Consider the following 16,482-nt stretch of genomic DNA (forward strand, 5'->3'; position numbering starts at 1 on the left):
TACGGATGTGCCGAAGAAAACTTTCCAAATTTGCGAAAATTTCCACATTGGAAAGTTCCGGAAACTTCTTATGTTTTTGTATGGGGATTGAAAGTTTCCGAAACAAAATGGAAATTTCTTATTTCTGTGAAATTTTCAAGAAATTTCCGAGAACATCTCCTATTTTTTGGAAACTTTCCGCAACTTGCACATCTGTACTTATGAATAATACGACATATTTATGTTACAACTTTTTTATTTATTAAACATGAACGGTGTGCAAATTAGTAAACTTGAATTTGCCACAAATTACAGAAACTGTAAGTTAACACAACTCTGTAATCACAAATACAAAAATCTTAACAATTCCTTTGTTAAAAATGGGAGATTGTTAGGCTTATGCTGACTAACAAAAAAACTTAATAAAATATTTAGTGGCACTGAAAAAACACCTTACGAAACGATACAAAGAATGTAAGTATTTAAATCTATTTCTCTAACTTGTGCTGAGTCTAAGGCACGATTAAAATGACAAACTGACTCTCGGAATAAATAAGGTAATTTCATAATGGTCTATTCACCATAAAATTTACTTCATATTATGCAATTATATATTATGACCGAAAATAATTTAACGAGTAAATTTTGATATGCAAGTACAAAGTACTAACAATAATTTAAAAATAATAAATTTTGATATGCAAGTACAAAGTACTAACAATAATTTAAAAATAATAAATTTTGATATGCAAGTACAAAGTACTAACAATAATTTAAAAATAATTTATTTCATGTTCCACTAAAATCGTCGCACAATCTTAGTAAATGCAAAATAATACGAACCTAAGAATAATGCTATGATTCTACTATTTTGGAAACAATACTGATTATTATAATACATGGAGCAGAAAATAAAAATTGCACTACTAAGCAGTAAGCATAAAATATAACTTATTCAACTTTTCATCGCAACAAAAATAAACTATTCGAAATGGTTTAACATGCTTAATACATTTGATTACAACTGATTAAGTTATCCCGTAAAAGGTAAGATAGAAAGCAATATATACCAGAGTACAATAGATCAAAATCTTCTACATCTTCTACAGATTTAAAAACTTCTTATTTGCTGTAAAATTTCCCTATCACAATATACTAGTTTGTGTCTTGCTCGGAACTTTGTGTTACATTAAATTGAGGTATAAAAAGTACGTAAAAATTCACAAGGCAATCGTTGGATATGACTCGAAGGCACAAAGAATTACCTACTTTAAACAAAGTTGATATCTACTTCAGTCCTCACATAAATTAATTGTGAATATCTACAACGTTACTTCCTACTTGCGCCGATGCGCTCTGCATCTAATTATTAAAATTAAGTTTTTCCAAGCACCACTCTCCGCACTCCGCACTACTTTATAAAATCTCCTTCAATAACACTAATCCCTAAACCTCTTCATTATATTTAAACATGGTTAAAATACTTAAATCTAAATAGTATTTCGAAGTATATTACAATAAAGGGCTTTATTGTATAACTATTATTGCCATTTTTGATTTGATATAGATTTCAGTAACAACAAAGCTACTACGAAAACATTAGGTAAAGATGTAATAATAAATAACGTGTATGTACATATCGATCTATATCAGTGATCCATCATATCGTGCTGACGCATCGTGAAGTTGATCTTATTTACAATTTAAATAGCTCGAAAACAAAAGGCCTTGAAATCTATCACATATAAGTTCGGTTCTTAACAGGCAATAGCCAGCATAAATAAAGAAGTATAAAAGGTAGCGCGTCCGAGATGGAGATGAGGCGTTAAGTAGCTGTTCTATTATGCGAATTACTGTTGCATTTATTCGAATGCACGTTCTCCGCTCAAATGAGCATCCAGCGTAGGCGGTCGCTCGCCCGGCGCGATGCGACCCACAACTATACTTAATTTATTCTATCTCGCACACTAGCGCGGCTACACCATAAATATAAATAACTTTCAAACTTAAACAACTACATACAAAATTGACATGATCACAAGAAAATTCCGAAACTCAAGTGGCACTGAATGGAAGTGCTGGGCTATCAGGACATGTTGATACCCCGTTTGCTGGCCGGAGACGCGTCCAGGATTCTCTCGTTCACCTTGTCCTCTTCCCTGAAGTGGATCCTCGTGATGACGATGTCTCCGGTGCTGAGGGTTTGAGAGCCAACCTCCGCCTTCTTAGTCTGGTTGAGATCATTACATTTGTCGTCGAAAGTGGAATTATGGCATCTACATGAACAATTCTTCCTGTCCGGTTCCCCAATGTTCAAGATCTGGCTAAGATTGGACCAGTCTTTGTTTTTGAGCAGTGGCAGCGTTTGTTCCATGGTTTGAGAGAATTTATCCTCTAACTCACCACTCAGTGGCGCGACGGCAGATAAGATGGCCTCCAGGCGATTAATCTTTTCTACCTTGTCCATGTTTGTATCTGATAAAATTTCGTCCATCATTTGCATGGACTCAGTCAGGCTTGGAGGCTGAGTGGAGTGAGGAGATGAGATAGAATCAGAAGGGTTCGACTCTAGACTAGCCATTTCATTCTCTCTTTCATCATCTTCAGAATCAGAATCCTTTTCTTGCCCTATGGCTTCAAGTTTCTCCAGCTTCTTTGATATTTTATGACAACCTTTTAGCTTCTCTTTCTCTTCTTCAGTGAGCTCTAAATATCTTAATAATCTGATTTCTCGGTTACTAAGAACAATATTCTTAGTGGTCTCAGCAAGTTTTTGCTTCAACTCACCAACTTCAGTGTTGATTTTTCTTTGCCTTTTCCTCAATTTCACTTCTGTAGGTTGGATGTGCATGAAGACTTGCTCATTGCTCAGTTCTTCAAAAAGCTGCTGGTTGTCAGACCGGATATTTGAGGACATGTATGCGTAAATGGCAGGGTTTACCAGAGATAAAACATCAGAGGCGGCATAAATGATCATGTCTTTAGATAATGGACGCCTAGCCCAATAGCGTTGATCTCTGCGGTAAACATTCTTCAATTGTTCTTTCATTGGGTTCATCGGAGCATTGTAAAGTTCACACAGTGCATTCAGAGACAAATTCTTAACTTTGTAAACAGGTACACCTTGTTGTTGTAGCTGCAGCACTGCATGAGCTGCCTGTGTATCAAAAACATTCTTTAAAGTGATCTCAAACTGATTGTACAAATTGACTGAGTCATTCCTACAATCATGTATAATTTTGATTACATTTTCGCTTTCAAGAAGATCCTTGATTTTGCCTTCAACAACCATGCCTGGGCATGCCATTATATCTAGAATGTATACTTCACCATTAATAGTAGCAATTTGACAGAGAGTCAAGACACCTTTTAGTCCCAAGTTGATGCCTTCACAATCAAAGGAGACAATACTTTTTGTGGTGCGTTTAGGGTTCATGATACTGTCGATTAAAGTAGCACACTCTCTCACACTAGCTATAACTGTTGTACATTGAAGAACTTTCTGCCTCCAAGCTTCGCCCATCAGATTACTCCTTATGCTTGGAGTACCATTAGTCTCTTCTGAACTGCGGGCATTTAAGTGATTGTTCACTCTATCTCGCACCATATTCTCTGCCAAATTCTTAATAACAATTGAATTTATCCTTTGCTTCAAAGTCTGGTTAGCAATGTTAGCTTGCGGACCTCGGGGAGATTCAACAGGACTGAGTATTCTATTTGCAGGGCTCTGGTGGCCGTCTGAAGGGGTCGGACTCACTACAGTAGGCGGAGCGGGGGATACAGGCTTCTCCTCAGCCAAAGGCTTTGGTGATTCAGTCTTTGATTTTGCTTTTGCATTTAGATACATTACAGGTATTTTTGGTTTGCTAATTAATGTGACAAGGTTGGATTGCACATGGAAGCTATCAGAAAACAGTTTCAAAAAGGCATTCAAGTCTGCCGGAGATTTAAACACTTGATACCAATATTCTTGTGGGAACCTTGATACAATAAGATGAAATAGTTGGTCCACCATTACTGGACCTTTAGCTTCAATACATTGAGCAACATAATCGAGCAATTGCTGTGCTGTGTCTGTGTTTATGTGAGCAACGGGTAAGTTGTGGAACTGTTCAGAGTTGCTGCAAGTGTTGCCGCGCCTGTGGTTCTCACTGACTAGAACGACGTTATCCTCGATGATCTGGAAGGTGTCCGGGTGCTTGAGCAAGAAGTCTTTGAACTCCTTGATGCGCTGCCCGGAGATGTGACGTACCTGAGGCGACGCCTGCGAGCGGTGCCCGAGCAGGCTCTTGATCGGCACCTCCGTGCCCTCTCCGTACTGGATCATCTTACTGGCGAAATACTCCTTCGCCTCCTCGATGTAGTCGTTGTTGGATCCCGCGCCAGCCCCGCTCAGATGCTTCTGGAACGTGTTGATATCGACATAGTCCCCGTCTATGTTGAACAACGCCGGGTACTGAGCCAGGAACTTCTTTAGCCCCGACTGCGACCCGCCAGCGATCTGACGCATCTCCTTAGTGAACCCCTTGGCACCAAACTGACAGGACAGATCGTGCAACGTTCTCGGCTCGCCTTTATCGAGCAGGCGTTCCACGAAAAACAACAGAGTGAGGTTTCTGGCGAGCTCATATTCCATTGATTCCATTTCCCTGCAGTTGGTGCCAATGTTCTTACTCTAAACTTTTTCTACGTATATGTGTCACCCACAACACCATGAAATTTTTCTTTCTCGCGCAGGCAGGTCAACTATCCATAAACAATAGAGCGGAAAGAGAAGTCGTTGGCATTGCCATTCACTTTTTGATGACTCCCTATTAATCACTTTGGAAATAAATTGGCGGCAAGGCCGTTGCCTAACTAAATATAAATAATTAAATATAATATAAAACTGATGTATGCTTTATGTTACATGCATAGCTCGGCACCGTTAATCAAATAGTTAACTTCGTTAATCACTAATCCATTAATAAAACTTCGTTATACGTTAAAGCATTACATTTCGGAAAATTTAACGCAAGTGAACGTTAATCGTTAATCCGTTAAAATGTAACAAAAATTACATCGTTGGGATACTTGCGATAATGATCTACTTATAAAATTTGTTACTGGGTCTGAAAGTTAAAAGGTTAAAAAAAAAAAAAAAAAACAAATTGGGCCGTTCAGTTAGGATTCCGTATATGCTCGTCATCATAACAGGCTCCCTTAAACGGGGGCTATTAGACGGGGGAGATTATTGAAGGACAGGAAAAAAAAAATTCATTCCCACTTTACTTGTAATAGAGGTACCTGAAAAAAGTTTTTTTTTTTTTTTGTTATTTTGCCACTTTTTCGGCATGATTAATGTATAGTATATATAAATAAATAAATATTATAGGACATTATTACACAAATTGACTAAGTCCCACAGTAAGCTCAATAAGGCTTGTGTTGAAGGTACTTAGACAACGATATATATAATATATAAATACTTAAATACATAGAGAACACACATGACTCAGGAACAAATATCCATGCTCATCACACGAATAAATGCCCTTACCAGGATTTGAACCCGGGACCATCAGCTTCGTAGGCAGGGTCACTACCGACTAGGCCAAACCGGTCGTCAAATTCATGATAAACTTGCAGCTTCTAACACGATCAAGCAGCAAAGGCGTGGATGGACAGACAGACGGACAAGGCGAAACTATAAGGGTTCCACAGAACCCTAAAAAGAGGTGAATTATTGGGATGTGTAATTTTTTCATCTAAGGGCCACTGCGAAAATGGAAATCTCTCTATTGCTCGTATATGAAAGAGTGATAGAGAGGTAGATAATGAAATTTCGGTTTTCCCGGTAGTGATGTAATTATTGTGAAAATATATTGTTATTGGAAATTAGGAGTAATAGGCATTCTTTGACACTGGAAAGTTTGCGGAGCAATTATATACGTTTAATAAATTTAATTTCTAAATTAAACGTTACGAGCTGGTACTGTAACAGTAACATGTAACCATAGCTGGGCATTAATTTGTTAATCTGTAAAACGTTAATTAACGAAGTTAACATTTTGATCAACGGATTAATTTTTAAGTTACCTTCTTAAAATGTTAAAGGACTTTTTAACTTCTATTACATTTTCCTAAGTCCATTAATCGTTAATCGCAAAATTCGTGGATCTTGCTATTTACTCTCACTAAGACGTGAAAAATGCCCGCAATTAACGAACTTCGATTTTCGCGGTAATAGCCCAGTATTAACGACCCCCACCTTAATTATTACCCATTAGTATTGGACTTTTTTGCACTATAGCAACATTATAGCAATAGACAATAAAGAAATATTTTTTGTTTTGAAATCTAGCGTAATTGATTATAAATTATAAACATTATTTATTGTATTTTAATAGTATGTATAAAAAAATATTTACCTTTAATATTAAATATTTTTAATACAAAGTATTCTTGCTGTGATTTTCACCTTGAAATAGTAACTTACGACTTGCTTACGACGAACGAAACGTAAAACTAAACGAAATGAAATGTCAAATATACATCAATTCGATGATTTAGATTTAGATTCATTACTTTTCAGTGTTATTAATTAGGGTATAACATTGTAATTCAATTAATCTATAGATAATTAAGCTTAGTTTCCTATTAGTGGTTTATCCTAGCTTATTACTAAGCTATCAAAATGGTAAGATCACGTTTACGAGGCTTACTATCTGACTCGCGTTTTTCTCAAATTTCTCGCATATCTGTGTCATTTAGGAGTAAATTTCTTGATGTTCTACCTCAAGACGGATGGTACTTATGTTATGTACTTTGATGACACACTATTTTGTCGTAATGTGTTTATTCCATGGAAAACAGTGACAGTGATTTGATTTGATGCTCTATAAGTTTGTGGGCGGTATTGTCAACCGGAAAATTAATCTAGTTGGATGTATTTTCTTAGAAACAACTTAAAGGGTTGTTTACTTTTGGGTCAAAGTGTTTTCTTACATCTAATTAAACATTGCCTAGTATGAACAGTTTTCAAAATTCAGTTTTAAAATGTTTAAATTTCAGTTGGTACTAGTTCTCGGAGACTTACATATCCCACATCGCACCGGCAGCCTGCCGCCCAAGTTTAAGAAGCTGCTACTGCCAGGTCGCATCCAGCATATCCTGTGTACTGGCAACCTCTGTACTAAGGAGTCCTATGACTATTTGAAGACCCTAGCCAGTGATGTGCATGTGGTTAGAGGAGATTTTGATGAGGTTGGTCACTTTTATGTAAACTGTACAGCAGGGGTCACCTATTAGTTTCTTCAGGGGTCTAGTTCTTAAAATAAAATGACCATTGCGGTTCGTTTATACTTGAGTTTATTAAGTAAGCAAAAAAATAAAATAGGTTGGCGGTCTAGATCTGGACTGGGTCTGCCATTTGATGAACCTTGTGCTCTGTGTGGACCCGCCTATTTTCCACAAAAAACAATCATTATGGTTTCCACTTGCTGCTTGATAACTAATTGACATTTATCGACTATTACAGAATTCCACCTACCCAGAACAAAAAGTCATAACCGTCGGCCAGTTCCGCATCGGCCTGGTCCATGGACACCAGGTAGTCCCCTGGGGCGACGAAGAGTCCCTTGCACTGGTGCAGAGGCAGCTAGATGTGGATATCCTGATTTCTGGACACACACACCGGTTTGAGGCGTACGAGCATGAGAACAAGTTTTATATCAATCCAGGGTCTGCTACTGGAGCTTACAGTCCACTGTTCAGGTATGTCAAAATTAACTTATTTTATGCTTACTTTACTGGGGACACATTGCACAATAAGCCCTAAATATCAACCCAGGCAAGGCCAGGCAGTATATTAACTCTGAAAATACACTTCACTAGCTATTTCATACTAAAATTATACTGCCATAGTATACAGGGTAACAATAAACAACTAAAAATAAATTTGTATTAAGGCTGTTTTCGTGTTTTTCGTGCAAACCTATTTAAAGTTTTCAAATATGTATAGTCATAGAGAATTTGAAATAGAGATAGATTTGCAAAACTTTGTAGCCACAGTAAAATTACTGCTGTCTTTCGACTTATGATTAAAACTTTTAGAACGCCATTTGACTTTGATCCTTATTCTTTCACTGATATGTTAAATTTTTAAATTTCTAAAAGTGGCGCCATCTTACCGGGCACAGCCTAAACGTTCCAACAATACAATAGTATGTTAAAACGTGAAAAAAGACATACTGACAAAAACTATAGACACACAATTTATTTTAAACACAAAAAAAATACAAAGTCTTCTTTTTTGTTTCCTCATGGCTGAGGGTCTCAACCACAAAAGTACAAAAGTTGAACTTAGTATTAAGTTAATTTATTCACACAATAATAGAGTTAGGCCAAGCTAAGTTGGCCCAGATAGTGCAAGTGTTATTTACACGTCATAATTTCATAGAAGTATGACATTTAAAATAATACTTGCACAGTTTGGGCTATCAAAATCGCTGCCTTCTTAGCTTGGTCTAACTCTAGTATTAAGTTAAGAATTCTTAAAGTGCTGTTCACAGTTTTACGTCGTCTTTTTTTCCGTGCGTATTTTCTCTCGATGCAGTGAGTACATGTAAAGGGAACATTTTCGCAAATTTAAATATATTTACCTATGTTAGGGAGACGTGTAATTGGTTTCATGATTGTATCATAGTTTGTTTGTTTACCCTTTGAACGCTTTATGTCATAAACACAAACATCACTCAAACGCCAAGTTCCCGGGCGCAAGCGAGCTAATGTAAACCTTACTCGAAAGTGTGAAGGTTACTTTGACAGCGTCCGCCATAACACCTATAGTTGTCCTTGGCGCGGTGGGCACGATTAGTAACGACGCCTTTAGGTGGTCTTGGCGTCCAAAAGGTTAAAGCTAAACTTGTTTTTTTATCTATTTTTCTTTGTTATGCCTCATAATTGTTTCAGGAACCCAACGCCGTCATTCGTGCTAATGGACATCCAGAGCTCCACCGTGGTCACATACGTGTACAAACTGCTGGGCGACGAGGTGAAGGTCGAGAGGATCGAGTACAAGAAGGCGTAGTATATACATCTATCATAGATTAAAGTGTTAAGAGAAACTATTCCATATGGATAAATGCAACGAGAAATTGAAATAGAGGTGGATTGTCAAAGAAAATGTTGTAGCCACAGTAAATTTACTGCCATATTTCGACACATGATTAAACCTTATAGAACACCATTTGATTTTGATCCTTATTCATATATTGATATGTGTTAAATTTGTTAAATATCAAAATGTGGCGCCACCTAATAGATCAAAGGCTAAAGGTATGGCGACATCATTTCGAGCGATGGCGCAATAACCTTTAGGTAGTGCCCGGTAAGATGGCGCCACTTTTTGATATTTAACAAATTTAACATATATCAGTATAATAATAAGCATCAAAGTCAAATGGCGTTCTAAAAGTTTTAATCGTTTGTCGAAAGATGGCAGTAAATTTACGTGGCTACAAAGTTTTCTTTGACAATCCACCTCTATTTCAAATTCTCTTTGATAATATCAGTATAAGATGAACTATCTGCACGCATGTGAGTATAAGATGAGCTGCATACTTCCCAATGGTCACAAACCTCAACCATAGATAAACAAGTATGCTTAAAGTGCTAATACATGGGTTTCCTTCCTTAAGAGTCCGCAGCAAACTCGGCTCTTCATACAAACGTAGTTACGCTCTCATTTTACGACTAGCTAGATTGCTCTGAAACTTTGTACTTACAATAGGATAAGGTATATCTATGCCTATAATTAGTTTATGTACCTTCAGACCATAGTTTAACCTTTTGACCGCCAAAGACGTCATATGACGTGCGCAGCTACAGCCCAATCTCAACCTTCATGCGTACCGACAAGGTTCACGATTACGCGCCGCGTACGGTAGGCGTGGCGTTCAAAAGGTTAAAAAATACAGCGAGTTTTAGTTTTTCTTATAAAATTTGTTTTTGCTCTGTTTTTACTTGTTTTATACGCTGGAGCTATATAAACTAATTACAGGCGTAGATATACCTCATGTATGTATGTGCAAAGTTTCATTACAATCCAACACGTAGTTTTAAAATGAGAACGAAACTAGAAAGATGTTTTCGTTAAGCTTGTACAAAACTTATTATAAATGAAGTTTTATCTATGTATGGAGAATCTAAACACTCTTAGCTTGCTTATTTTTTAGTTTAGTTGCAGTTCAAGGGGAGGGGCATACATTTGGTGAGAAATTTCGACCTCCCCCCTGTCCTCCCCCTGGGCTTGTGCATAAATTACGCGAGGTTCGAGAGGGGGGGGAGGGGGTCACGAAAAAATCACGACAGGCCACGTTGGGAGAGGGGGGGGGGGGGGGTTTATGGAGACCTCACGTGTATTTTTATACAGTGAATGAAACTAATGAAATATGTACCACATGAGTTAATGCTTTTACTCGGTTTCGTTAAAAATAAATTTTCACTTCACGCTTCAAAATAGCGAGTCTATTTTACGAAAGGTAGCCAAGAACCTCACTAAAGGGGAGGAGGGTATCCGTAACCTCGCGTGATTTGTGCACAACCCCTTGGCGACGCCTATGTTAGAGCGCGACGCTTATTACAGCAGCTGTTTTTTTTTACTCATCGCCAATACAGCATGAATGCATTTATTCGTAAATTGGCCATGCAGTTTTGCCGCTGGCTGTACATACTCAGAAGCTCTTTCCATAATATCTTCACCACTACAACCTTTTCGACGCCATGTCAAACAAAATCGGTCATTCGGACGCCACGTCACCGAAGTGTCAAAACTGAAATTGAACTTTATGCATATGCACGCGGATCTATGTTGCTCTGTGCTCTGTGACGGATATATCCGTCGTTGGCGTCGAAAAGGTTAAAAACAGCATTATTTATTTGTAGTATTGTTATTATAACTGATTTTATGTAAGTATTCTCTCCAGAAGCCTCTTCAAAATATGTCCAGTGCTGTAAAATTTTTAATATATACCTTTATTAATAAGTAGTTTTTTGGCTGTTTGTAAAAACGGCTTAAACATACGACGTCGAAAACCCTTAACCTTTTGAACGCCACGCCTATCGCACGCGGCGCGTAATCGTGAACCTTGTCCGTACGCATGAAGGTTGATATTGGGCTGTAGCCGCGCGCGTCATATGACGTCTTTGGCGGTCAAAAGATTAACCCTTTTCCAGGCCGCACTAATCTAGAAGGATTTCCCAAAAAAAAAAACAAATATATTCATATTAATCCAGCTTTGATGATTCATTCGAAGGAAAGTCTCATTTACCGAAAATGCAATCTAATTTGAACCTTAAATCGGAATACTAAAGTTGAAATTCTATTGGCGCATATGTGGTCGATTACTATGCATGGAAAATGGTTAAACTGTGTGGTGACGATATACTGACATTCAAATTGTATTAAAATGATGCAGGCATCATCAGTCATCAGTTTTATATGTGTTAAATAAAGATACATTGACTGATTAACCTTTTGACCGCCAAAGTCCGTCATATGACGCGCGCGGCTTCAGCCCAATATCAACCTTCATGCGTACCGACAAGGTTCACGATGACGCGCCGCGTACGATAGGCGTGGCGTTCAAAAGTTTAAGATGTATAAAATCTAAGACAATTTCGTGCTTCGAATTTGACAAATAAACGAGATGGCGCTGTACAACTTCATACATTTGCGGTAACTCTGATTCAACCAATTTTTCGTGTTATGGCTCCATCAAGGTGTTGATGATTCCGCCAATGTCTAGGTTGGATAAGACACGGCTAGTATATGAATTTTATCATATTACGATCATACAGGGTGTTTATTTAGTCACTTGCAATAATTTACGAGGTGAATATATAGGTCATACTGAGCAACTTTCACTATGGGACCAACCCGAAATCGCGAAAAAAAAAATACACTCATACAAAATGTTAAGGGCAGCCAGCCAAAATGTATGAAACAGAAATTTTTTTTTTCGTAATTTCGGGATTGGTCCCAGAGTAAAAATCGGTGGAGTATTCGATTAATCTGCAAAGAAATACAAATTACCACTAACTATTACAGACTACATAAAACTATTAAACAATATGAACACTGTACAGAACAGACTAATGGTAACCCTGATTGTCAAAAGTTTTCGTTTGTCAATTCAGTGACCACAAAACATGGCGCAGTACAGCGCCATCTGTTTTGGTTGTCAAACTAAGGGGCGCGTTTTTTTCTTAAACTTTACCTCTCTATTACAATCAATTCTCTTTGGTGTTAAAATACAATTCCAACATGTTTACTTACGTTTTGTACATTATTAGTATCCACATGAACACAAGGTGACCTGTCTTGTGGATCCTGTTATTCTTTCTGTACCATATCGAAACAGTAAAATTCAAAATGGCGGTGAAATTAACCTAAAAGCATTTCAATGAATTACTAGGACGTTACGCTTCGGAAAAGCCATTCAAAATCAGATCCAGACCAAATTGATTATGTATTTTGTTATATCTTAGAAATATTTTGTTAAAAAAAAACAGTTGTTTACAAATATGTATTTTACATAAAATAAAAACCCGTTTAAGCGTGGCTAAATAAACTAAAGTTTGACTGAGCTAAGTTGACAGCGATTTTGATAGCACACGGCCTGATTCGAAATTTAAGATACATCAAAGATGTCCTAAAGATACGATATGGATTAGATATGTCAGTGCCAAAAGTCACGCTTCTTCAAATATAAACGTTACTTTGATACTGACAAATTGAATCCATATCGTATATTTAGGAAATTATCGTCGTATCTTAACCCATTTCCAGGCCGCACCAATCTACAAGGTTTTCCCAAAAAAGCCAAATATATTCCAATTAATCCCGCTTTGATGATTCATTTGAAGACAAGTAACATTTCCTGAAAGTGTAATCTAATTTGAGCCTTAAATCGGAATGCTAAAGTTTAAATTCTAATGGCGCGTATGTGGTCGATAAATCGTACTATGCCTGGAAAAGGGTTAAAGTTCGAATCGGGCGACAAACTGTGCAAGTGTCATTTTAAACGTCATAATTTCATAATACGTTTAAAATAACACTTGCACAATCAGTGCTATGAAAATGGCTTGGCCTAACTTTACAGTCCGACAAGAAATTAAAAGTAGAGTTGTTGAGCGTAACTGAGCGTAAGCGTGCATTGTGTAAGCGTTATGTTTTGATTTCTATTTGACAAGAAACTTGGTGTGCGTTGGGTATAAATAAACAAAGGTTGCCTTAATTTCTACTCTTATTGCACTGGTTATTTTTTACTCATACCTTTTCGCAAAGCAGTTTTTGGCAATTAATTCCCAGCAATTTTTTTAAATATCTTCATTTGGTCCTAAATGCGTGTAACCGAGTTTGCTCCATCCCAGGAGGTATGCATAAATTTTTGCAAAAAACGGTGCGTCCGACGGAAAATTTGTTCTTATCATGATATTTTAGGATCCGAAAGGTACCTTAATATGAATTCGTAGACTAAATTGTAAAAAAATGGCCGCCATTTTGAATTTATTTTTGGTGAAATCATGTTAAAAATCCGATAACGCCTTTTTACCAATGTCTGATCCACCAAACCTTGCTGGTAGTGCTATTGTAATTTGATGGAACCCATTCCTTCCACATCGAGTGATTTGGAAACCGACGGAAAAAAATATCTCTCAAGGCTCCCAAAATGTATGCACACCTCCTGCGACGAAGCAAACACAGATGACACGCATTTAGGACCAAATGAAAAGTATTAAAACGATTTTCAGCTTGCTGGATCGCTTGGATTGCTTGCTAATTTGATTGGTCTATTATGTTAAAAAGGTAGATCATTTGTTTTTGCTGTTCCTCAGGAATTGGAAACAAAACGTTGGAGGGTTTTATTATACAAAGTGTATGTATATAGGTAAGATTATTGTTTAACTTTGGATACTGTCTACGTATGTTCATAATAAATACATTTTAATATATGCAATTGTTTTTATTTCACCTTGTGGCAGATATTTAGTATAGGTAAAAAACTTAAGTAAGTCACCTGTTGTATGTAGTTGTGGCGTGTTCGAATAGACAATACATGTTTAAAAGATACACACAAACTAAACAAATGTAAATCCACTAGTGACTTACTTGAGTTTTTTACCTATAAGTACTTTATATTAAAGAGACAGATATTGTAAAAGAGGTGTAGAAGCTAAGAATACATTCTTTGGCAGCTGGAGTAGATGATGCTGTACAATCAGCTGCAAAAGATGTTGACCCCCCTGCATACATACATGTATACAAAGGGGGGTAAATAATATGCAACCACTTACTGCATACTTTAAGGAGCCTCACCTGACGATATTTGGGTATAGACTTGTGCCGTTCTCGAGAACGTTCTTCGTTTTGTGTGGAGAATGATCTCGCGCGAAAATATTTCCCATAGTAAACAGAGCAAATTCTCGAGGCACAACTCCATTTGTGTATCTACCTATCTTAAAGGTATTAATTTTATACGTTTAGCTCTATGTAGGCACTATGATGATAATCCTGTTATCCCTCATCACCAGGGACGTAGAACTTGCAGATTTTTTTTCCATTTGTTGCGATCTTGAGCGGCTATTTCCAGCTGAGTCCAGTTGAGCCAGCCTCCTCAACTGATTGCCTCCTCGTGGTGCGAGGTCGCCCTGACCGTCTACTGCCAGTCGATTGCCAGCGGAGAACCTGCTTAGACAGTAGGTTGTCCGGTAGAGGCACCTATACAAAACTTAAAGTTGTGAACTAGAAATAAGTGGTTAAAACTACCCAGGTATCAAAGACACGTATAATAGTTGTGACTTTGAACTCCACTAGCACGAGTAGGGTCCCAATAATCGGTAATATCCTCCCATCGCTCTTTCAATTGACGAAAATATAACTGCAGATTTGATAGAAGAGCTACAGAAATAGGTACACGTACCTACGTACAGTCAAGTGTAAAAATATGGGCCCACGCAACTTACTCAAAAAGATGTCCCATGGCTCTCAAGAATGATCGTCCATATAAAAGGAGATAACGTTTTTCCACTTCTAAATATTTTCCATTCTCTATGATTTTTAAGTATGTTGTTGACACAATGAAAAACTAGGTTTATAGGTTTTCCTTTATTTCAAAATTTGCATTTTTTTAAATAAAGCGAGACCTATAAACCTAGAATATATTATACGGAAGCGATTGACATCAAAATCAATGTGATTTGTAAGATTTAGTTAGTGGAAACCCCAAATGGAATTTCATAAAAAAAGTACCGTTATTTCGTTAGGATCGCAAAGCTATTTTTCCCTCTTAATTTACCGACATAAGATTTGACGACCAGTCTGGCCTAGAGGATAGTGACCCTATGAAGCCGATCGATGGTCCTGAATTCGAATCCAGGTAAGGGCATGTATATTTATGTGATAAGCACAGATATTTGTTCCTGAGCCATGGGCGTTTTAAATGTATTTAAGTATATGTATGTATATCGTTGTCTGAGTACCCACAACACTGAGCTTACCGTGGGACTTAGAAATTTTGTGTATGGTCTCTATAATATTTATTTATAAGCGCTATGGGACATATTTTTGAGCAACTTGTGTGCACCCATATTTTTACCCTTGTCTGTACCTTGAGTATAGGTGGAAATACTGTGATGTGCTGTCGGAAAGTCGCCAAAATTGCGAATTTTCCACATGGAAAAATTTCGGAAACTTCTCATGTTTTTGCATGGGAATCGTAATTTTCCATTTCTTTCCTTTGTTTCCAGTAAAACTTTCCTGAAATTTCCGAAAAGTTTCCTAAGTTTTTGGAAACTTTCTGTAGGTGGAATCATAATCATAGTGCTGGCGCGAGATTTGTACTGAACTGTCAAAATTCTCATATAAAAGTGTTTTTTTTTAACTCACGGCAATATTTTGCGATGTGAATATCTACCAAAAACATTTTCATGTAAAATGTTGCCAAGACGAGATCATATGGCTCGCACTGTCAAAAAGCCCAACTAAGAGTCCTAATTCATTAACTTTAGTCAAAATATGTAGCTTGGCCGTATCGTTACGTTACGTTATAGCATCTCACAAAATGTTGCCGGGAGTTATAAAAACATTCAGTACCTATTAAGTAAACACCTAGCTTTAGTAATTAAAAATGAAAAATGATTTATTGATACACAAAGTAATTATACCTTTGTCTAGTTTCAAATAAAGGATAAGCTAGGCCTAGCGGTAAGAGCGTGCGACTTGCAATCCGGAGGTCGTGAGTTTAAACCCCGGCTCGTACCAATGAATTTTTCGGAACTTATGTACTTACGAAATATCATTTGTTATTTACCAGTCGCTTTTCGGTGAAGGAAAACATCGTGAGGAAACCGGACTAATCCCAACAAGGCCTAGTTTACCCTCTGGGAGGTCAGATGGCAGTCGCTTTCGTAAAAACTAGTACCTACGCCAAATCTTGGGATTAGTTGTCAAGCGGACCC

General features: G+C 37.3%; 2 protein-coding genes across 2 annotated transcripts; one reads left to right on the forward strand and one right to left on the reverse strand.

The window, feature by feature from the left end:
- Window positions 1-217: 217 nt before the first annotated feature.
- On the reverse strand, window positions 218-4,744 carry LOC133529341 (egalitarian protein homolog). The gene has a single exon (XM_061867037.1). The coding sequence runs from the start codon at window positions 4,622-4,624 to the stop codon at window positions 2,066-2,068; it is 2,559 nt and encodes an 852-aa protein (XP_061723021.1). The 5' UTR covers window positions 4,625-4,744; the 3' UTR covers window positions 218-2,065.
- Window positions 4,745-6,499: 1,755 nt separating this feature from the next.
- On the forward strand, window positions 6,500-9,554 carry LOC133529342 (vacuolar protein sorting-associated protein 29). Its single transcript, XM_061867038.1, has 4 exons — window positions 6,500-6,658; window positions 7,033-7,224; window positions 7,499-7,734; window positions 8,932-9,554. The coding sequence occupies exons 1-4, from the start codon at window positions 6,656-6,658 to the stop codon at window positions 9,047-9,049; spliced, it is 549 nt and encodes a 182-aa protein (XP_061723022.1). The 5' UTR covers window positions 6,500-6,655; the 3' UTR covers window positions 9,050-9,554.
- The last annotated feature ends 6,928 nt before the right edge of the window (window positions 9,555-16,482 follow it).

The sequence above is a fragment of the Cydia pomonella genome, chromosome 20 (assembly GCF_033807575.1).
Source record: "Cydia pomonella isolate Wapato2018A chromosome 20, ilCydPomo1, whole genome shotgun sequence".
In the NCBI taxonomy this organism is placed as follows: domain Eukaryota; kingdom Metazoa; phylum Arthropoda; class Insecta; order Lepidoptera; family Tortricidae; genus Cydia; species Cydia pomonella.

Excerpts from the sequence above, each read along its gene's own strand:
- LOC133529341 (XM_061867037.1), bottom strand. The coding sequence starts at position 4,624 with ATGGAATCAATGGAATATGAGCTCGCCAGAAACCTCACTCTGTTGTTT.
- LOC133529342 (XM_061867038.1), top strand. Across the intron at positions 7,225-7,498 it reads TTAGAGGAGATTTTGATGAG|AATTCCACCTACCCAGAACA; the intron begins GTTGGTCACTTT and ends CGACTATTACAG. Across the intron at positions 7,735-8,931 it reads GCTTACAGTCCACTGTTCAG|GAACCCAACGCCGTCATTCG; the intron begins GTATGTCAAAAT and ends TAATTGTTTCAG.